The sequence below is a fragment of the Leptonychotes weddellii genome, chromosome 7 (genome assembly GCF_054177405.1).
Source record: "Leptonychotes weddellii isolate Sample4059 chromosome 7, ASM5417740v2, whole genome shotgun sequence".
Taxonomy (NCBI): Eukaryota; Metazoa; Chordata; class Mammalia; order Carnivora; family Phocidae; genus Leptonychotes; species Leptonychotes weddellii.
In genome coordinates this window covers 3,422,949-3,446,748 of record NC_138375.1, presented here as the reverse complement: position 1 = coordinate 3,446,748, position 23,800 = coordinate 3,422,949, and the positions used below count along the sequence as shown (strand labels likewise).

Here is a 23,800-nt window from a genome sequence, read left to right as displayed (position 1 = left end):
ACCAGAGAGAACATATTTCTTGCACGTGAGACATAAATGCGCATGCCCCATTAGGGGGCATTACACACGTGGCTTCAACAAGAAGGACTCTCCTACCATGTTGAGTATGGTCAGCACGTAGGTGGTGATATTTTCGTGGCCGTGGTTCTGCATCATCTTTCTGTCGACAACCACCAACGTCTCCACGTTCAGCTCTTTGTTCCTATGGGACTTCAGCAGAGAGCGCTTATGCCGTAAGCAAGACGCGTACTCGTCAGGCAGGACGAAGAGGTCCTCCTTGGGAGGCTTGGGCATGTCTATGGAGGGGATGTTCCGAGAACAAATGAAAGCAAAAGCCGTCACCCCCAAACCAGCAGTGGAACTTGTTATATAGAAACTGGATTTGCAAAATGAACCTTCATGTATGAACGATATAACCCTTAAGACTTTGTGATACAAAACTTGTACCAAAGTGGGACTTGAGATGTAAATAAATTTCGTGTAACCTAGATGTGATGGAAGCCATCACTGTGTCTACCTCTGTGTAAATTTGTCTGGATTTAAAACAAAGAGAGAGGACCCCTAAGCCCTCATGTTCTAGCCGCAGAAGCACAAAGCTCAAAGACCATTGGCATAAGGATTCAGGACGGGGCCTCTGCAGAACGTTTACTAACAAAGCGGTAGAACCAACAGTCACAGAACACAGTGCCATCTTGCCTCGTTTGCTTATTTGGAAGATTTTTTTTTTTTTTAATTAGCAGAATGTTTTGTTTTGTTTTGTTTTTTTTTAAAGATTTTATTTATATATTCATGAGAGACAGAGAGAGAGAGAGAGAGGCAGAGGGAGAAGCAGGCTCCCCGCGGAGCAGGGAGCCCGATGCGGGACTCGATCCCAGGACCCTGAGATCATGACCTGAGCCGAAGGCAGTCGCTTAACCAACTGAGCCACCCAGGCGCCCCGCTTATTTGGAAGATTTTAATGGCTTGATTCTTCTTCAAACTGATTCCCATGTCTGGATGCATAACTGGTTTGCCTGTCGTGTTTCAAATGGGTTACAAACTACGTGACACAGATCCACTTCATGGCAGAGCTGAATTTCCTAGAAAGCACCCTAAATATTTACCTCATTTAATTACAAGACAAAATATACTCTGTCCTCTTGGAGCCGTTTAAAAATAGTTTGGGCATTTATAATCGGTAAGTTAACACTGTGTTAAAGGAAATTAGGTTGAGTGATGCCTCAGAAAAGCTTTTCATGTGAATGTAGACCTTAAATTGCCCATAGATCTAGGTGGCACTAATTCAGAGCTATGCCAACTCTATTCACAGCCCGTGCAGCTAGAAGATGCTATTTTGTTTGACTGGCACCCACATCCGGTGCATTTTATCTCTTTGCTAAAATATTCTCAAACCTAAACGAACCCCGTGGAAGATAATCACGGCTCTGGCCAAGTAATTAAAACACTCATCGCGTGCCACAGACCTTGATAATAAGAGCCATCTCTACGCCTGCTCCAGGCACAGATGGGGCCACAGAGGCACAGGGAGGGAACGTCACTTGCTCACAATCCCTCCCTAGAAAGTGTCAGAAGTGGGTGTCCAATCTGGCAGCATGGTCCCTGAGCTTGTGGTTCAGCTTCATCCTTGATTTTAAGCAAATCAGTCTGCCTTTGAAGACCCCTTCCCACAGGTGCCTAAACATACACCCCAAAATGCCCATTTTCTAAACCAGAGACTCCAGTGGGAAGAATCTTTGTACGTGGGAGCCCCACAGAGGCAGAAGGGTGGGATTCCTGCAGGGAAGCGCACAGCCCCGTGAACAACATCGAAACATCCACGCACAGAGAGCGGAGGTCTCAAGAATGACAGGCTTCAGCCTGGAAGCAGCGAGCGCCACTTTGCCAGTCACATGGCTCGTGGCCACGCACAGAACTGCCGTGTGCCGAGCAGGGAAGGGACAGAAATCTCTGGCAAACCAAACCCCACCATCTGGATCACTAATGTCTTCCAAGAGGCGCTTTGTGACCCTTTCCGTCTCACCTCTGATTATGACTGCCCGGCCCCGGCCCACACAGCCGACCCCTCTGCTGCAGTCCGTCCAGGCGGCCCCAGGCAGCCGATGCTGATGCTGATACCCTGTTCCGATACTCGTTCCAACTCTGTCTCCCTGACGCTTCAGACTCCTGTTCCCCTCCATTTGCTCCCGCCCGTTCTTCCTGCCGCTGACCGAACCCCGACTTAGTCGATCTGGGTTTGAGTTTTCCACGTGAATGTAGCGCAAGGCTTTATCTACAGGACACTCTGCGTTCAGACGACACACGGGTGCTGACAGTTTAGTAGTACTTGCTGCTCTTATCGCCGTCATTCGCTCTATTCCACCTGCAACATGACCGTCTCCATTTTGGGGTGCTGGCTCCAGCAGCCAGCGAAACCAGCGGGGAAGAAGGGCTGGCAGAAGATGGGTTCATGGGGGGAAGCTTAATGCATCCAGGGGTGCTGGAGGGGAAGCTGAGGGACGCGAGGGAAATTCCAGAAAACACTGACCTCCCATTCCTGAACTGTGAGAGACTCCCACATAAAATGTGACTATCACATCACCTCCTGAGTGTTCACTACATAACAAAGGACTTCCACAAAGCGCTGGTGATAAATTGTGGGCAAATCAGGTCATGCCTAGCCTGTCCTTTTGATGTGGTGGAGTAGAGAATATAAATATGTATGGAGATAAATTACCTTGCAGAAAACTATGTGGGCTTTCATAAATCTAGACCTCAAAACGATAGAATTACTGAGCAGACATGCCAGGTTCTTTTGAAGACATCCAGTGGATTCTGCATTTCTGGGCAGTATGTCATTTCATCTGCCCAGGGAACGGTTCTTTTAAACAAAAAACCTACCATGATCTGTCCATCCACCATGAGAGACGATGCATAGTGAACACACAGACGATGGAATCATCGTGTAAGTTTAGCAGACGGTCTGTTAATCCCACCTCATAGACAGACTATTCCGAAGAATATTTAAAACATTCCACGGGCTTACATAAAGGTCCGAATGGGTAAATGCACAAAAGGAATCGCCCTTACATACATTTCTTGCGTCTTCCACAGAAATGTTGCTTTGGTGGGTGCCGGAGGTTGAAGCCGCCTCGCAGGTGTGGATTCCCCAGCTCCCGATCCCTCTCGGTCATGACAGCCTGGGGAGCCCCCGGAGCCCGCACTTCTGCTGATCTCTTGTACAGTATGTGGGAGGGGGGCCCAGCCCCGGCGGGGTCCTGCAGTCTCCCCGCCAGGTGTGAAGGAAGCGGCTTTAGGAAGTAATCTGCTTCTTGTGTTCTTATCATGCCAGACTGGAAACAGAGAGAAAAAGATAAAGTGCATTTATATCATCTGACCAGAGGACGCCCCCTCTCCCAGCATCACCTCTTTCTCACTCCTTCACAAGCACGCTCTTCCCTCCAACACCTGGGCTGGGGATGAGGATGGAGAAGACCCATCGCTGAGCCTTCCCATCTGCATCCACTCAGGAAGATCTGTGCGCAGGTGTTCCACGACGTGATGCCAGGAACAGAGGGAGCTCCCAATATACTAACGGGGGGATTCAGACCACATGATGGAGGAGAAAGCTCACCTACACAGACTCAGATGTTAGGGGGGGTACACGGGAAGCCCCACACAGGAAGAGAACATTTCAATCCTAACAGAGTCATTTGTGCAACTCCTTTCAAACTTGAATATTTTGCGACACTTGATATAAAAGTGTAACTTAAGAATAACCGAGAAGAAAGCACAAGAGAATTTACTGAGGATATCAGGAAAGTCTTTCTCAGCAAGGTGTCATGGAAACAGGAAAAAAACTAACTCATAAAAACACTAAAAATGTCTGCAGAGCAAACGTAGCATAAAGAACACTAAAACAATCTTAAAGAAGGCAAAATTGAGGGACTGCTTTTTACCTTTTGAAGTGACAAAGATTTTATTTATTTATTTGATAGAAAGAGAGAGACAGCGAGAGAGGGAACACAGCAGGGAGAGTGGGAGAGGGGAAGCAGGGGAGCCCGATGCGGGACTCGATCCCAGGACCCTGGAACCATGACCTGAGCCGAAGGCAGATGCTTAATGACTGAGCCACCCAGGCGCCCCGCGCTGCACCTTTCTATTTCCTCACCCTCAAGAGGAGACTAATACAGAATCACAGAACTGCAGTCAGAGATTCCAGTGAGGTATCGATCATACAGACGATGTTGCCCCAAGTTGCAGGAACTCGAGACAAAATAATTATGATTATCAGCTGCACACAATTATCTGATCTGTTTAATGTTGTGTACTCTTCAAATATATAAGTTCTAAGGATTCAGCTTTCTGGAATTCTTACCAAGTGCTTCTTGTAGGTGCTTCTCCAACACTGTCCAATAAGTATGACTGTATGTGGCAGCATTGTGTGCAGTAACATAAATGTACAAATAAAACTAATAAAAATAAATCATTAAAATGTTTACCAATTAATTCAGGGTAATGTTTTTAAAGGATACTTTTTTTTTAAGATTTTATTTATTTATTTGATAGAAAGAGAGAGACAACGAGAGAGGGAACACAAGCAGGGGGAGTGGGAGAGGGGAAGCAGGCTTCCCGCTGAGCAGGGAGCCTGATGTGGGACTCGATCCCAGGACCCCGGGACCATGACCTGAGCCGAAGGCAGACACTTAACAACTGAGCCACCCAGGCGCCCTAGTAATGGTAATTTTTAAAGATTTTTTTGTAGTATGATTTCTAAGCAAAATAGAAAAAAAAAGAAAGAAAGAAAGGTGCAGTGATTCACTTCTGTTTCCAAGGTGACCTGGCTAGGAAGTGGAGCGTAGGGATTCCAACAAAATCAGAATAGGCTCAGAATCTGCCCATTGATGGTTTTTATTATAAGGGTTTCCAAAAGGGATTAATTTTTAAAGTGTATAATAGGCAGTGTGATCCCAACTGTTTCCATTTTGAAAAGCATGATCTGCACTTAGAGAACCTTCCTGGGGTAAGTGAGGGCAGTTGCCGATGGCGGTGGGCGGCGGTCTTTGGGGCAAAGGCTGCGAGAGAGACCGGCTTGCATCCCCTTCAAGCTTTTAGAATCCATTGTATTCTCACATAAGTAATGTCAGGAGCATTGCTGGATTATGGGATTACAGACGATTATTAAAACTCTTTGTAAATGTTACTCCATATTGCCATAATTGGAGAATTCAATTAGTTGCTTCTGCACAACTATCCCGCAGTCACTTAGACCTCTCTGGTCCTGAACTACCAGTATTACAATCCTGCTGATTTTCCCCAAAGTCACTTTGGTAATTGATGACACTGAGCGAGACACCTAGTGACTCACAGAGGCTGATGCATGCGCACCAGTTCTAAGTGTGCCTCTGATTTCGGAGCCTGAGTCTGACTCTCACTTGGTGGCGGGGTTGGGGGGTGGGGGTTGCTGTGTGTTCCTGCCCGCCAGGATGAGATTCTGTGTCGGGCTGGGCCACCCCATGTGAGTCTGAATATCTGCACACGGTGGGATGACAGGCTTGGGAAGGCACTTCTTAGATCTCGGGACAGGGACAAACACAACATTCAGGAACAAGAGGGTTGGGGGTGGGAGTGAAGACGTTTATCAGACGATCAGAGATTAAGCATTGGCCCCGGAGTTCCTGAGGGTAAACGTGGCCAGTCATCAAGGAAGTCATCAGCACCAGGGGGGGCAGACCTCCCAGGGCCCAAGTGCCACCTGGCCATGGAAAGGCTGAATACCTGGGATTTACGGCCTGCATCGCAGAGGGGGAGGAGGCGCCCCTGGCGCAGTGCTCTACATGAGTAACCTGGGAATCTCTGTGTCCTCTAGAACACTACCAGCGCAACTCCGTACGACCTCGCTGGAAAGTTCACAGTTCTATCAAGGAACAGACAAGCGTGAAAGGACGTGACAGCTAGGGCCAGCGAGGTTTCGTCCTTTTTGCATTTAAACTAACCCTGGAATAACATGAGCAGTCACATGCGCTCACCCTTGCGTAATAACACCACCCAAAGAGGTTTTCCACCTTTGAAAGTAACCAGTTCAAGTATTAAACGTAAAAAAAAAAAAAAAAAAAGAATTCTTTTCTCACCTTAAAAAAACCTTTTCTGATATGTAAACTACTCCTTGCCTTTCTAATCACCCCTGGGAAGACCACGAGCTCCTTGAGAACGTGGAGTCGGTATCAATCGGCACACCTCACTGGAGGCCCCGCTGACTCAGAGAGCGGCCGAGGAGTCCGACGCCCAAGCATGCGCACCCAAATCCAGCAAAGCTACCTGTCTGACCTTCGACAGTTTACTCAGCCTATCTGTGCTATGTTGTCCTGGAGGAACTGGAGATAAAGCTCGTTGCCTGTCACGAGTTTGTAGGACTTAACAACGAACGTATTTCAAAAGCATGACCCACAGAAAACATGCAAAACGATCTGCTTCCGCGCTAAAACACTTGCGCCCTCTGACAGCTGTTCCAGTTCAAAAGTGACTTCTGCTTTCTCCCCCAGGTCCAGGCTCCATTACGGTGCCTGGGGCTGAGAGGACCGGATCCTCAGGCAAGAGGGATCTGATGCAGCTGGAGGGATTCCTAGTTTTCATTAACAAAGTAGTCAATCCCCAATTTCATTAAATGCAGAGAATATAAGAACTGATGAAGACTGATGTTTTGATTTCCCTTACATTCAACAGATACTGAAAAATACAGAAAAAGTAACTCTATTATCTTGCTGCATCATTAGTTTGCCGGCTTACTTAAAAGGTTAGATAAATCATGGAAGATTAATGCTGTCTGCTTATTAAAGCTGTTCTTTATTGAACCAAGAATATTTATTTGGAGCCTCATCAAATGTCCAGTGTACCCTGCCCACAGTAACCACAGGGATGTCAGCTGGGTGCATTATTAACCAGGCGTACAGAAAAAGGCCAGTGCCCTCCAAACTTTGCAAAGGAGCACTCCTGGGGCCTGGATCTCTCCCGGCCAGCTCTGTAAATCATTATACATGGGGAAATTCATCTAACGCTTGTATTGCCTTTGTAAGGAAGGAAAGAACACGTGCTAGGCTAATGCTGAGAAAATGCAGTTTCTCCCTCAGCACTGTACGTGAAGGAAACGCTGAAGCTCTAAAGTAGGAGAATTGTATTAGACTGTTTTATTCACAATTAAAACTTGCTGAATTTCTACAGACAAATCAATTAAACAGAATACCCACCTACAATAGTATGAAAATGTAGTTGACATCGGAGGAGGTTTTTCAGTTAGGAGGAAGAAAGGGAATCATCCAATAAATGATCTTGAGAAAACAGGTCAGCTCTTTGGAAAAAACAAATCTAGTTTTCTTCTTCATTCTGTTCCCCAAAATAATGTCCAACAGCAACAAAGAATCACAAAAAAAGTAAAAAGATTAAATAAAATATATATTTGTAATCTTGGTGTAGAGTAGACACTTACAAACAAAGAACAAAATCAGGAAGCCATGAAGAAATGGATTGATAAAATTGGGTAAATTCGACATTGAGTATGGTGAAAAGTACCATGGAGTCAAATGACAAGTTAAGGGAAAGTCTTGAATGCAAATGACAAAAATTATGATCCTTAAAAATAATCCATAAAAACTAATAAAAAATGAAGAAGTGGGCGCCTGGGTGGCTCAGTCCTTAAGCGTCTGCCTTCGGCTCAGGTCATGGTCCCAGGGTCCTGGGATCGAGCCCTGCATTGGGCTCCCTGCTCAGCGGGAAGCCTGCTTCTCCCTCTCCCACTCCCCCTGCTTGTGTTCCCTCTCTTGCTGTGTCTCTCTCTGTCAAATAAAAAAATAAAATCTTTAAAAAAAAAGAAGTAATTCAACTTAAAAAAATAGAAAAGAAACAAAATAGGACAGAAAAGAAAAAAGGCAACTCACAGGTGGGGAGAGGTTTATGAAAACAGGGTTTGATTGTTACTTCCAATTTTGCAAGAAGATGAAAACCACAGTGAGATGCGTCTCATCCATCCCACCGCCTGACCAAAAAGGCAGTGCATACCCTGCTACAACCAAGATGTGAGGAAAATTAGTAAACTGGTAAAGTACTTTTAGAAAGAATTGTCAGTGTCTCTCAAAATTCTAAATGCATGTACATTTGACCTAATAATTCTGCACCTAGGAATTTACCCTAAGAAAATTCTAACACATACACTCCCAAATATGTAAAATGATGTTTATCATAGTAAAAATAAATAAAATAACCTCCAAAATGAGAAATACTTGAAATGCCCCTGATGAAAAACAGGTTATCTAAATGAGACTGTATGTATTAGGAATCAGTGTCAGCATCTGAAAACAATTAGACAGTTATTGATATAGAATTATACCCAATTTTTTCCCTTCCTACTCCTAATGTCCTCCATGCTATTCCTTATGGTCCACAAATAAGTGAAACCATATGATAATTGACTTTCTCTGCTTGACTTAAAAATGAAGGGGGGAAATCAGAGGGAGAGATGAACCACGAGAGACTATGGACTCTGAGAAACAAACTCAGGGTCTTAGAGGGGAGGGGGGTGGGAGGATGGGTCAGCCCAGTGATGGGTATTAAGGAGGGCACATATTGCATGGAGCACTGGTTGTTATACGAAAACAATGAATCGTGGAACACTACATCAAAAACTAATGATGTATTGTATGGTGACTAAGATAACATAATAAAATTAAAAAATAAGAATTATAGCCAAATTTATTTAGTGAGAAAAGTAAAGTGCAGAACTATAGTGATATCAGTCAATGCTTTCTGTAAAAAAAGAAAAAAAGTTGACAGGTTTATATCATTATATATCTATTTATAAAAGCTGTCCATAAAATGGAGTATTACTTAGCTATAAAAAAGAATGAAATCTTGCCATTTGCAACATGGATGGACCTAGACGTTATCATGCTGAGTGAAATTAGCCAGGAGAGAAAGACAAAGACCATATGATTTCACTTAGGTGGAATCTAAGAAACAAACAAAAAAAATAAACAAATAAAAAGCACAAAGAGACCCATAAATACAGAGAACACACTGATGGTTTTGAGAGGGACGGGATGGGAGGATGGGCAAAATGGATGAAGGAGAGTGGGAGATCCAGGTTTCCAGTTATGGAATGAATGAGTCACAAGGGTGAGAGGCACAGCATAGAGAATATAGTCCCTGGTATTGTAACAGTGTTGTATGGTGACGGGGGCAGCTACACTTGTGGTGAGCACCGAGTAAATTACAGAAATGTAGAATCACCGTGTTGTACACCCGATGTTAATGTATCATTGCGTGCCAACCATACCTCAATACATAAAAATCAAGGGGTGCCTGGGTGGCTCAGTATGTTAAGCATCTGCTCAGGTCATGATCTCAGGGTTGTGAGATGGAGCCCCGGGTTGGGCTCTGCACTGGGTGCAGAGTGTGCCTAAGATTCTCTCTCTCCCTCCCCCTCTGCCCCTCCCCATCTCCATTCCTATAAGTAAATAAATAAATAAATAAATAAAATTAAAATAAAAATAGAAGCTGTCCATAAAAGTTGCATGAATCAAAAAAATCATATGGAAATTAAGAAGCGATGTACAAATGTCCAGGAACAGAGCCTGTTTCTCCTGGAGTGTGACAGATCCCCATCGAACTCATTCCAAAAGTACCTCGGGTGACTCCATGAGCCCTCTGCAAGACAGCTAGCTATCAACCAATATGTAAAAATGTGATTCAGTTTATTAGGATAAAAAGCATTTCATTTCCCAACTAATTTAAATTTACCCTCCTGTGTGTTTTTTCCAAAAGCATCATTTGTTTGGGGAAATATTCTACACATTTTAGTCTTCTTAGTGACGTTTTAGACACATAAGTCAATTGCAACTTTGACAGAACTTTTATAGAAGCCAAACTCTGCTTTTTATTTCCTTATAACCTCAGGATCAAACAAGAACCCGCCCCAGGTCAGTCCATTCTTTGTCATAAGCCTGAGACCACAGGAAGTCTTGCTGCGTAACAATTTGTGATGTTTTGAAAATTGCAATTCACTCAAAATCTTCTAAAAAGGTAAACACACCAAGAGGTTCTTTCTCCGTGAGATGTTGCACCTGATTCTTTTTACCCCATCCCTGCTACACCTGGCTTGGGCCCTGGGCTTCTTCAACCCTCTTGCCTGCAAGGACAAGGGATCTAATGCGCTGGTCACAGGAATCACCCATCATACTAAACCCACTAAAGTTCAGGCTTCAAAATGTAGCCACTCACTCAGCTATAAAACCGGTCCCTGGTTGCCTTCCTATTGCTCATCTGTCATTTCAGAAGACTAACATTCGGACACTTGGTACTTTGCTAAGGTTAAGGCTACGTACAACAAGTCTTACTAGGGGTGGCATAAGTCCCAATCATCACAATCCACCATGAAGACTGAGTCCAGGTTTCTCCCAAACCCCAGTTCCTACCACAGTGCTGTCAGGTCAGATCCCTGCCCCCTGAACACTTGCTGCCTGGGTGTGGGAGGAAAGGAAAGACTGCAGAAGTTGTCAGCTGGAGGCTGACTGGGCCGACTGCGCACTGACTGGAGGCTTACTAGAGGCTGGTGGGAGGCTGATGGAGGCTGATGAAGGCTAATGGAGGCTGACTGGGAGCTGATGGAGGCTGACTAGAGGCTGGTGGGAGGCTGATGGAGGCTGCCTGGGAGCTGATGGAGGCTGACTAGAGGCTGGTGGGAGGCTGATGGAGGCTGATGGAGGCTGACTGGGAGCTGATGGAGGCTGACTAGAGGCTGGTGGGAGGCTGGTGGGAGGCTGATGGGAGCCTGATGGAGGCTGACTGGGAGCTGATGGAGGCTGACTAGAGGCTGATGGGAGGCTGATGGAGGCTGACTGGGAGCTGATGGAGGCTGACTAGAGGCTGGTGGGAGGCTGATGGAGGCTGACTGGGAGCTGATGGAGGCTGACTAGAGGCTGGTGGGAGGCTGACGGGAGGCTGATGGAGGCTGATGGAGGCTGACTGGGAGCTGATGGAGGCTGACCAGAAGCTGGTGGGAGGCTGATGGAGGCTGATGGAGGCTGACTGGGAGCTGATGGAGGCTGACTAGAGGCTGGTGGGAGGCTGGTGGGAGGCTGATGGAGGCTGACTGGGAGCTGATGGAGGCTGACTAGAGGCTGGTGGGAGGCTGATGGAGGCTGATGGAGGCTGACTAGATTAGGCACAGAAGGGTGGCCTTCCAAGGAGGGGAATTTTTCTATGTCTTTCTCCATTTGCATGATGCAAACAAATACATCCTTGGTTGACTTCTCTCTGGATCTTGTAACCTGGACAAATTGGGCCAGTGTGACAACTAGCAGAGTGGGACAAGTGCTACCTGGTAAAGTGCCAACCACCTACACTCCCCACACAGCTCACCCCTCACAGGAAGGGTGAGCACCACTGTGCACACCTGTGCCTTTAGCCAATCAGGCTTTGGGTGAATTTTATTTATTTTTTAATTAATTGATTTTTTTTTAAAGATTTTTTATTTATTTATTTGAGAGAAAGAGAGAGAGACAGAGAAACAGCATGAGAGGGGAGAGGGTCAGAAGGAGAAGCAGAATCCCTGCTGAGCTGGGAGCCCGATGTGGGACTCGATCCCGGGACTCCAGGATCATGACCTGAGCTGAAGGCAGTCGCTTAACCAACTGAGCCACCCAGGCGCCCCTTAATTAATTGATTTTTTAAAGATTTATTTATTTATTTCACAGAGAGCGAGAGAGAGAGCAAGCACAAGCAAGGGTAGCTGCAGGCAGAGGGAGAAGCAAAGAAGCAAAAAAGAGAAAGAAAATCAAATTAAACCCAAAGTAATTAGAAGAAAAGAAATAATAAGAATTAGAGCAGAAATCAATGAAATTAAAAATGAAATCAATAGAGAATATCAATCAACCCAAAACTTGGTTCTTTTAGAAATGGTGAGATATACTCATGCTGCACTTAGAGAAATTTCAAGTCCTGAATGCTTTCCTATTTAAAAATAAAGAAGATAAATATCCCTTTATTTTTTATTTTTTTACTTTTTATTTTTATATAAAAATAAAAAGTAAAAAAATAAAGGAAGCTTGGGTGGCTCCCTAGGTTAAGCTTCAGACTCATGATTTTGGCTCACGTCATGATCCCATGGTTGTGGGATCAAGCCCCGAGTTGGGCTCCACGCTCAGTGCAGAGTCTGCTTGAGGTTCTCTCCCTCTGCTCTCCCCCCCAGCTCACATGTGTGCTCTCTCTCTCTCAAATAAATGATTAAGTAAAATCTTTAAAAAAATAAAGAAGATGAGCAAACAGCATTCACTCAAAAAGTTTTTAAAAATGCAATGAATGATTACCTAGGAACTAGAAAGTCTAATTAAAATAAATTAATTCAGAATATAGGAATTGGTAAATAGTAGAACCAGGTGATTCTTAAACTAAAGAATTCTAATAATCCAAGATCTGGGTTTTAGAACAAAATGAGCACACCTCATGAAAATGCAATGGGGATGAAAAAGGCCAGGAACACAGATAGTAATATGGAATATAGCACATATTTATAATAGGGGATCAAACTTCCTTTGGAGATTAAATGTCACTGTAGCATGTATTCTCAGATTTCATTAGTGAATTTGTTGTTACTTTTGTGTGTGTGTGAGTGTGTGTGTGTGGGTGTGTGTGCTTTTCAATTTTATGAGATATTTCAGACTAATTTATTACAATGATTTAAGCTCCTGTTAGAGGGGACACACCTATACGTGCACTGTCCAAAATGGTGGCCCCAAATTTTAATTAAAATGGAATAAAATTAAAAATTCAGTTCTCTATTTGCTCAACAGCCACACATAGGTATTCAAATATAAATTTAAATAAAGTTAAAATTTTAGTCTTACAATTATTCAGTAACCACATGTGACTAGTGATTACCATATTGGACAGCACAGGTATTTCTATTATGGCACAAAAAACCAGAAAGAACTATTCTAGAACAACTGGTAATAAGCAAATCTTCATGAGCTTACTTTTTAAGACTAGTTTGCCAGATACAGGAGAGGTTGCTACAACATTTCTCTATCATAGTGTATAACATACAGCTAGGAACAATCTTACAAATCACCTCCACTAACGTCTTTATAGAATGGTCCCAGCTGAAATATTCAAAACACGTTATCTTAGATTGATTGCTTAATTTGATTAATTCTGATTGATACAAAAATATCTGAACTAAGAACAACTCAACCTAAAATTCTCAGATCTGTTTCTGTACATTTCCAAGACACAAAGAAATAGTTAAGCAAAGTCATTGAGTCAAGGCATTGAATATAGTGCTGTTACTCAATATGACCAAAATACCATCAATTAAACATTCTACTAGATTCCCCTCAAGAGATGTATAACATTTAGACATGGATTAAATTCCATGGGGGGACAAACTCATAGTTCTTCTCATCCAAGGAGTGTGTAGTAGGTTTGTTTGTTCATTCATTCACTCACTCACCCATTCATTCATTCATTCGATGAATATTTGTCGATGGCCTATTATGAACCAGACACTCTTCTAGACAATCCAGCTCTAACTATGAACAAAATAGATAAATATAACGGCCTCTTTGGAGTTTAAATTCCAGTGTAGGTATGAGGGGAGACTACACAGTACACATAAAAAAATCCTAAGAAGTTAAAAGGCAATGTGTCAGTTCTTCCCAACTTGATCTAACAATTTAATGCAACTCCAATCAAAATTCCAGCAAATTATTTTGCAAATACCAACAAACCGAATCTGAAGTTTATATAGCATGGCAAAAGACCCAGACCACCCAAGTCAACATTGAGGGGGAAGAACAACGTTTTAGGCTTGACCCTAGCAACTTCACAGCTTCTTATAAAGCTACAGTAATCAAGTCAGTGTGGTACTAGAGAAAGCAGAGACAGATGCATCCACGGAACAGCTTAGAGAGCTCAGAAACAGACCCATGTAAGTGCAGGTACGCATCTTTGGCAAAGAAGCAGAGGTAACACAATGGAACAAAGACAGTTCTTCCAACAAATGGTGCTGGAACAACTGGACAACCACATGCAAAGAAATGAATCTAGACACAGACTTAAATCTCTCGCAAAAATTAACTCAAAATGCATTACAGACCTTACTATAAAATGCAAAACTATAAAACTGCTAGAAGATGACCAAGGAAAAAAAACCTAGATGACCTTGGGTATGCAATGACTTTTTAGATACAACACCAAAGACATGATCGATGAAAGAAAAAAAAAAAAAGGGAGAGAGAGATTTTAGCACTGCCAATCAAGATGGCAGTACATGTTTCCAAAGAAGCTGCAGAGAGAGGAGGCAGTGTGCAAACCTCTGTGCTCGCTGGGAAAGAAAGAGCAACAGGTCAAGGGCAATGCGGGGAAGTCACGGCAGAGCTGGACAGCCGCTGCTGGGGTCGTCCCGGCAGAGAAGTGGGTCACAGTCACGGTGCGGGGTGGGCGCACGTGTTTCTCATGAGACATCATGGGTCCGCGGGGTGTCGTCACCTGGGTCTACAAGCCATGTTTTGTGCTCACACTCAGTCCCTCCGATGGCACCCTTCGCTCTGCACCACAGGCTGCCGGCTCCGGGCGAATCCTGACACGAGCTTATCAGGCAGACCCTGAGCCCACGCATCAGCTGTTTTCCTTACTTGACTCTGCCCCTGGAAGTATCTCTCTCCCCAACTGGACATCTAGTCCCTCACGATGGCGCCCCTTCAGCTCCAGGTTCCAGGCTGGTCACATCTTATTTCTGTTAATCATATTAAATCGGCTGTATTGATTATTGATCACCTACCATGGCCCTGCCTCAGTTCCAAGAACTGGATGCTGTATCATTGTCAATAACCCTCAAAACAGACTTGCAAGGCAGGGGTTTGGGGGGGATAAAGAAATAGAGCTTGAACATCCCAAATGTCCATCCACGGGTGAATGGATAAAGCACGCACAGCATGCGCTTACCACGGGAACGGGGAGCTGATGAACACAGTGGGGGTCCGCGCGCATCATGCGGATCACAAGGAGCCGGAGCAAATGACCCGTATTGTGTGAGTCCATTTCTAAGAAAGGTGCGGAACAGGCACAGCTGTGATTCGGGAAGCAGATCAGGCTGCGGGGGTGGGGCTCTGGCGGGGGGGTGGGACGAGGCCTTGGGGCGCACTGATCTCACAACCAGGGCGGCACAGCTCCGAAGCCCTCGGAAGGGTCCACGCTCACAACGGAACACAGAGCAAGAAATGAGGCCAGAGACCGCACCTGCCCAGGAGCAGGGCGTGTGTCCCGCTCCTCCCCAGACAGGGTGGGTGTCCTCAGCCTGAGAGAATCTGGCTGTCTTCTTTCACCAAGGCCACTCAGAAAGGAGACTGAGATTTGAAACCTGCTGTTTGTTCACCTGTCTCACCCCCGCTGCCACCAAATGGGCAGCCGGCAAGGTAGGGACCAGGAGCCTTCCACCTGCCCGCCCACGACAGGACCGGACCGACTCTCCCTGAGGACACGGTCCACGGGTTGGGGGATTGATTATCCATATATCCAGCCATGCTCTTCAAAACCGTCTGTCCCCGAGAATCCTCCGAGTGGCCCACTGAAACCCATGCCCCCTCCCCAAGCTCTGAGTCAGCAGGTCTTAGGGGAAGGGTTCGTGTGTTTAAGAAGATTCACACACACTGCTTGTGGCAGGAGGACCAAGGCCCCTACCCCCTGTGCTCATCCGCCTTCCCCGACTTGCAGCCCTGCTCTCAGGGAGCGGGACAGACAGGGCGCCTGCAGGATAACGTGGTGGCCGGATGTCTCCTGTACAATAAACCACTTGCTAGGATACCGTTGGAATTTGTGTTGAATTTGTTATACATGCGTTTCCTCATTTTCAAGCCAGTCCCAATGAGACACCCATATTTGCTGGTGGCAAAATGATAAACATCAAACATAATCCCAAGTACAACAATCTGCACTGAGTCCCCTGGGGCAAGCCCGAAGCTAGGGCAGGTAACAGCTGTTGGAACGCAGGGCTTGGAGTGGTCACCTGGGCCCGTGCTCTGTGTTTGACATGTGATACTCCAGGCAGTTCCCGTGAACGCCCGTTACAATGGACTCGACCTGACCATTCACAGGCTACAACTGTTACACATGCCGGAGTCGCCAGGGGACCACGAGGTTATAGCTGGTCCTATTTCCAGGCGGTCAGCTCAAACTGTAGAATCATTACACAATGTGGCAATGCATATTCAGGTGGTCTTTTTTAGATGCCTTCTTAATACGCTGTTATCAAGAACTTAGGAAACAAATACCACCTTTTTTGTTTTTTCCTTTTTTTAGAAAGAAAGCATTGGCAACACCATGGCAAAATCAGTCATGAGCATCGAGGACCCTGCTCTGTGGGTCCTCCAACAGCATCATCATATCACATGATTGCAAGGGACTCACTTCTAGAGAACTCGGGCTGGTCCCTCACTTCCAGAGTAACAAAATAAAACAAAACAAACAAAAAGCAACAATAACGTAAAGAAACCAGGCCCAGGTCGGTTCCTTCATGTGACCCCAGCGGGCTTCTCTCAACCTCACCGGGCAGCCCGCCATCACCCTTGCCAACCAGGGAGCAAAGGACTCACTCCCCACTACGGCTCAGGGACAGCAAGTCCACATAAGCCCGGGCACACTCTCCCCTCCTCTCCTGCGGCCACGGAAACAACCCGAGCAACTGCCTAAGCATGCGACCCTGGAGTAGAACCCAGATATTTTTTTATTTAAATTCAATTAGCCAACATACAATACATCATTAGTTTTTGGTGCAGTGTTCAGTGATTCATCAGTTGCGTATAATGCCCAGTGCTCATCCCTTCACGTGCCCTCTGTCATGCCCATCCCGCAGCTGTTTTGAATCACATCTTTACATTCTTGTGAATTGAGTGGATGTGACTTCTAATTTAGCCTCCTCTATTACTGGAATCACTTCCATTCTCTCCACCAAGTATCCCCAGAGGCAGGGGAGGCTCACTTATGTTATCTGCCCCATAATTGTGCTCACGAGGACTTGAGACCTTGATGCTAACCTTGCAGGGGCCAGGGCCTTCCGTAACCTCAGCAGAGACGTATCACGGTTCAGTTTGACCTTTACATACTTGGAAGTTGTTACTATACTTTTAGAAATATCTGCCCAAAGAGTTTCTCAAATAGATGATTTACAGCTTACTGCTAAGGACAAGGAAACTGAGAGTCAGGTAATAGAGGATGGGGGCCATACCACTGCCCTAAACTTGAAATAATCTGAATAATCCAGGGACCCTCATGACACAAGCCGACTCCTTTACACCACAATGCGTACACTTAAAACAACGATGACTGAAGACTGCGTGGCCCCCCGGCACATCCCCTCTCCCACAGACACCCACCCATGTGCCGAAGCTCATGGGCATGCTCAACTCCACATGTTTAAGTGTAAGATATTGCTTAAAAGTGATTAAAATACAGATAAGAGTAGGGCGCCTGGGTGGCTCAGTTGGTTAAGCGACTGCCTTCGGCTCAGGTCATGATCCTGGAGTCCCTGGATCGAGTCCTGCATCGGGCTCCCTGCTCAGCGAGGAGCCTGCTTCTCCCTCTGACCCTCCCCCCTCTCATGCTCTCTCTATCTCATTCTCTCTCAAATAAATGAATAAAATCTTTAAAAATAAATAAATAAATAAAATACAGTTAAGAGCTTGAAACACAGTAGATGATCAATACACAAGATCTTGAGGGGCCTGGGTGGCTCAGTCGGTTGAATGTCTGACTCTTGATTTCAGCTCAGGTCATGATCTCAGGGTGGTAGGATCAAGGACCATGTCTGGCTCCCTGCTCAGCAGGGTGTCTGCTGGAGATTTTCTCCCTCTGCCTCTCCCCCTGTTTGTGTTTTCTCTATCTCAAATGAATAAATAAATCTTAAAAAACAAAACAACGAAAAAAAAAACAAAACCTCAATATCCCTGCTCAGATCACAGACCTAGTCGTTACAGGGCAGCTCCAGGGCCTGTGGAGTTATTCATGTTCGGGTTACCACCTCCACCACCCCCCAAAATCCAACAGATTGAAAAGTTTCTAAAAGGAGATTTTTTTTTTTTTAATATTTTATTTATCTGCTAGAGAGAGCACAAGCAGGGGGAGCAGAGGGAGAGGGAGAAGCAGACTCCCCGATGAGCGGGGAACCTGACGTGGGACTCGATCCCAGGACCCCAGGATCATGACTTGAGCTGAAGTCAGAAGCTTAACCGAGCCACCCAGGCGCCCCGTTTTCTTTTCCTTCTTTTCTTTTTTTTTTTTTTAGTCAGTATATATGAATGGGTGTGTGTGTGTTTTGTTGGCAAAAACAATTCCTGGCAAGTTATATTGTTTCTTCACAAAAGAAACTGTAAGAAGAGAATGTCCCAGGATGAGTTCTCTCAGTTCCTTCCAGGTGAGACATCACCTCTCTCGCTCAGCAACAGCTGTTATCACGATGCTCCTGAAGATGCCTTTCTGTCAATTCTCCACGTGCGGCTTTGGCTCAAGCGCACTGAAAGGAAATAATGCTGTTAGAAATACTGCTGTCGTGTCCACAGAGAATGCATGGGGCCCAACGGCTGTGACCCGGGCTGAACAAAGGGGGCCAGACACGATTTATGATCTTCAACTTCTGTAGCCTTCCTTGATTAATTTTGGATTAAAAAAATGCTTCTAACATATGTTCTATGTCTGTCTTTCTGTTTTTTTACTGCTAACTCATATAATCCTGTGAGCTGATAAGCACGAGCTATAACAGACACATAGGCCCTCCAGAGTTCTCAGGGATCACGGCTTTCTGAGCGAGTGTGGAGAACTGCAAGCTGCCCCCAGTGCTTGCACCCAAGTGATTAAACCCAGGTGCTGTACATCCAAGTTCTTCTAGTCCTGACAAGATCCAATGTTGCCCAACCAATTAAACTCCAAGGATACAGACAGACAACGGCCCTGTGTGGGAGCATGGGTGCTGGATGGAAGGCCCATCATGTGTTCTGCGATCCAATGGGCATGTCTCAGGCCCCAGGCTCTGATCCTTGATGGATAGCAGCTTTGGACAGGTTACATAATCTGTCTGATCCTCAGACTCCCCTTATACAAAATGAGAATAAAAACTCTTCTCAACAGATGTTAATAAAATGAAATGCAATAGTAATGCATGCAATGAATCTACATGCAGAAATTCCTGACATACAGTCGGTGCTTATCAGTTACCTGCCCTATTTATAATGGTTCCATTTTCATGTTTCACTTAAAACCATGAAATTACATCACTGACACATACTTTAATGTACGTGTTCCTATGAGAAAGCAGAATTCACCATGTGTTTGCTCCATAACAACCAAACACGGAATACAGGTTGTGTGTAGGCCTTTTCAAAATGATGACACATTGGTACCAGGGTACACAGAGTATTGGAAGAATTGCAGGTTCCAATTTCACCCAAGCTCTGGTTTAGGAGTTGGAGAAAAGCAATGGGTAGGCCAGAAAAGAAAAACAGTGCGATACACCATGTTTGCATGAAAGCATCCCCATGCACCATGCTGTCTGCTTACCAGGAACAGAGGATCCACCATACCCCAAGAACCACCAAGCAAGTCAAAGCCTAAGGATGTGTTTGCTTTTCCCATGAGACAAAAAAATATTACCAGAGGCTACCGTCTGGGCACAAGCTGATCATCTGGGCTACAAGATGATTAACTTGACAAGAGAGTGGGAGGAATGTGTGGATGGAAGGTGAATTATAGCCCCATGCTCACTGGGTACTTGTGCTCATCGTAACAGGAATTCCCCCCCAGAGCGCCCAACTAAGCATGATGGCTATTGCAGCCAGACTCTTTGACACTTCTAGGTCTCTCTGCTTTCCCAGATGTAAGAATAAACTGTGTGTTATGCTGATGGACTCTACAAGGCTACCCACACGTACTCTGTGTCCACAACAGCAGAGTCTCGGCCGCTCCATCCCCTGCAAGAGCCCGAAGGCCACACGTTCGACAAAGGGCAGATAATAGGGCTGAAGCCAGAGAAAGCAGAAGTTGGTTGTGGTTGAATTTGAAACCAAGATCAAACAAAAATGACCTCTTGAAAGTCTCTAAATCGAATGCATTTCACAGCACACGGGCTGACAATGAAATCTGAGCTGTGAATAACTGCCAGATGAGAGGATTAATTTGCAAAGGGTACAACAGGACGTGATACCATCTCAGAATGTAACTAATACGCTTGGCCCTCCTGGTTTGATTCAGACGTTGGATAGAACGGATATTCGCTCCTGATCTTGTTACCGCATACATAGCAGTTTTATTACAGTATATGTATACAACTTGAATGTAATTCACTGGTTTATATGTAACCAAGGACTGCCTCTCAACAATTTAATTTTAGGCTATGGGCCTTAAGACACTTTTACTAAATTGCAATCTGTGACTTCGTCAAATTATTCTTACTGATATGGATCACATTTTAAGACATCAGTGCCCACATCAGTTCACACCCTGTGCATTCCCTATACACCTAGAGGCACAGACGTCCCAGGGACACTGAACCTTCCTGTGAGACTGAAGCTGGGTTGGCCAGTTCTCAGCCCCGGGTGCACATATGGGACTCCACCCTGCGGTGAAGCTGGGGTTTTAAGTTTTTAAATAAATGTAAGGAGGGTTTTCATTAGCAAATGGAAATGTAAATTTTGCATGATCCAGCCTGTATTTAGAACCAAAATACAAAGAAAACTGCTCCCCCACAAAGTCCCTGCAACCCCTATAACCTGGGGATTCAGTTCTTCCAAGACACTAGACTGGAGCACATTCCAAATATGTGGGCATTAGCTATCTTCCGAAAATCTCATAAACCAAGCAGCTCTAGTTCTTCCTCCGGTAGAGAAAAAACGTGATGCACGTTATCACTATCCTTTCAGAGGGTTGACAACAGGGAACTTGAAGGTGTTGGGGATTGGTAAACTCAATTTTATTAGAATGAATAAGCCCATAAGCTGCTCCCCAGTGGATAACAGACTGGATTACCGGAGGCAGAGGTAGGACATTATGATTGATATTAGACCAAGGAAAGTTTTTATATAGTAAACATAATTATGTACCAAAGCAATATTCAAAATTCAGAATAACGATACCGAGTGGTAAAGGAAAGGTTAACTTATAGTACTGACCCTCAGAAGGAACATGCAATGGCTTACGTTTCTGCATACGCTCGGTTACTCGGCACAGTGCTTATACATTTACACGTTCACTATTTACTCTCCCAAATCTTGCACACACACATGCACATCTCAGCTGGTCACGGAACTGAGTTATAAAATAGCCTAGCTTCTCTTCTGGCTTATTATTCTGCAGTCCATCACTCTTCGTTTTATTACCTAATGAGGACCTGCAATGGGAATAGTCAAGACTGGCTCAGCTTTAGTGAGAGATAATCTCTGCAAATAAAACAAGGTTTATGGCTCCTTTGGCTGCTGCAGGGGGAATGCAGAGGCAAAATGTCAGCTATTCTGGGCACTTTCCTCATTTATGATACTTTATTAAGCACAAAGTAATCTCCCAGGTATTGAGAAAGGACAACGTAAATGTGTGGCGTAACTCATGCTTCTAAAAATTGCATAAACTACACTCTTGCATTTTAAATCGCTTGCTCAAATGATACGTCTTTTTATCATCCCAAGTGCTTTCAATAAATCACCCAAAAAGCTTCACTGTAAATGAAATATATTCTGATTCTATTCCCATTTCATCTGTGGGGCTTCGCTGAAGGTCAATGTAACTCCATCTCCAACCTGACTTGAACCTGCTTGCACTGCAATGTGGGCAGTTAAGTTGCTAGTTAGGTTTGTAACCACATTTTTTAGTGGAGTAACGGGGGAGGCTGAGGAGAAAAGAACATGCTCAGCTCCTACTGTGCACCAAGCTCTGAGCTGCGTGCTGGGGGCTTTGATGCAAAGAGCGTATCACCCCATCTTCCTGCAACATGGTGACATGGATGTTATTCACAAATTAAGGAAGTGCAGAGTACTGAGCCTTTGGGCCAGTAAATGTGAGAAATTCCAAGTGAACAACACCTCTGTGACTCCAATGGCCATGTTTTTTCACTACGTTTCCAATTTGGTTATCTTACTTAAGCAGTCATTTTATTCTGTTTCTTGTTTGAATGTCTGTCTAAATAGAGATCTTTCCTCGCACATAGACAGTTTGTATTCTTTTGCTCATTTGCTTCCCAGGAGGATTACCACAGCCTCGAAACTGTAGGTGTTCCAGTGCTTACTGACTGGCTTCGTTCAGGATTGTAATTTTTTAAATGCTTAATGCTTAAATGCTTAATATTTAATTTTTATCTCAACTAACTTAACAGAGTAGAAATGGAATTTTTTTTTTATTTTAGGGTAAGTGCCAAAATTTCATCCCTAAAAGTTCATACAGAATAAGTCCGCTACATCACTTTTTGTGAAGGATTCAAGGTGGTTTAAGAATACTGTTCCTCAGAAATCCTCATGCGCAACAGGCAATCCCCCCTGGTCATAAGCCTGATAACTAAAGAAGACATGTGTCCAAGACACAGAGACACAATTATGTCCCTATGTTCACACAATAAGGTCTAAAAAGCTAAAAGGTGGACAAAACCACTGTTTTTTGAATTGTACTTTACACAAGTCATATCATATCCTATCACCCAAATGCATCGCAATGTTTCTTATTTAAAATTTGTTTAGAGATTCTGTTATGAGAGAAGTTACTCATACGGGTAGGCCTGGAAAAGTGCTCACTCACAGGGGGCCTTTCCTGAGACCATGTGAAGTGAACAGCCCCGGCATTACTCTTCCTTGCTGTGGAAGTATGTTTCCAGGACCCCAAGAGACAGGCTTGGATCCATGTGGTGATTGTATGGGAAAAGCATGCCTCCCAAATCAACTTAGAACCATTTCTAGATAGAGCTTTTCACAGTTACTGCACCTTCTCTCTGGATACAGGAACTCTCTCCAGCATAGATGGAACTAGTATCTAAAGCAAGGACTTTTCATCCATCCATCCAGCCATCCACCCATCATCTATCCGTCCACCCATCCATCCATTTCTCCATCCAAACATCCATCCATTTCTCCATCCATCTGTTCATCTACCATCCATCATCCACCCTCCATCTATTTATCTGTCCATTCATCCATCCATCCATCCATCTATCATTTTCATTCATCCACCCATCCACCCACCTGTCTACCCATCCATCCAATTACTTCCATGGGCCATGAACACTGCTAGGTGCTGGAGGTCGTGAAAGGGTTCCCAACAACCGTGAACTTAAATGTGGCTTTATCACAGGAAAAAAAAAAAGTGCCTGCTTTTTCTCCTAGGAAAAAAAAGATACAATGTACTCAGATGGAAATGTAATATATGATGAAATGAAATGACCTTAAGGTCTTCAAGGCAAATATTTTCCACAGACTTTGCATAATTAAAATAAATCACTAATGGCTCAAACTACATTTCATTCTAAATGTTTTGCTCCAAATTTCTAATGTTTGAAGGGTTGAAGATACAATTATTCAATGACAGAAAATTGGGATGATTGGATATATCACATCATTGTCTACTGAAACTCTCTGTTATTTAGTACCATTTTTAAACTAAAGGCAGCCAACCATTTCAGCATCACTATAAATCTGGTGAGTAACACTATATGGATCTTTTTTTACTTTTGTCTTAGTTTAATTTTTGTTTTAAAACTGGTAACTTTTAAAATATACTGACAATGTATACCTTATTGGATATGCCCATTTACTACTAA

The 23,800-nt window shown here is 44.4% G+C and overlaps 1 protein-coding gene across 1 annotated transcript in view; it reads right to left on the bottom strand.

Annotated features, from left to right (window-relative positions):
- ADAMTS16 (ADAM metallopeptidase with thrombospondin type 1 motif 16) overlaps positions 1-23,800 on the bottom strand; it is a 131,345-nt gene that overhangs the window by 89,904 nt on the left and 17,641 nt on the right. The window contains exons 4-5 of the mRNA XM_081825784.1: positions 3,071-3,329; positions 97-296 (exon numbers count right to left, since the gene is read on the bottom strand). Of these exons, the coding sequence (XP_081681910.1) occupies positions 97-296; positions 3,071-3,329 (459 nt within the window). The remainder of the gene's footprint in view (positions 1-96; positions 297-3,070; positions 3,330-23,800) is intronic.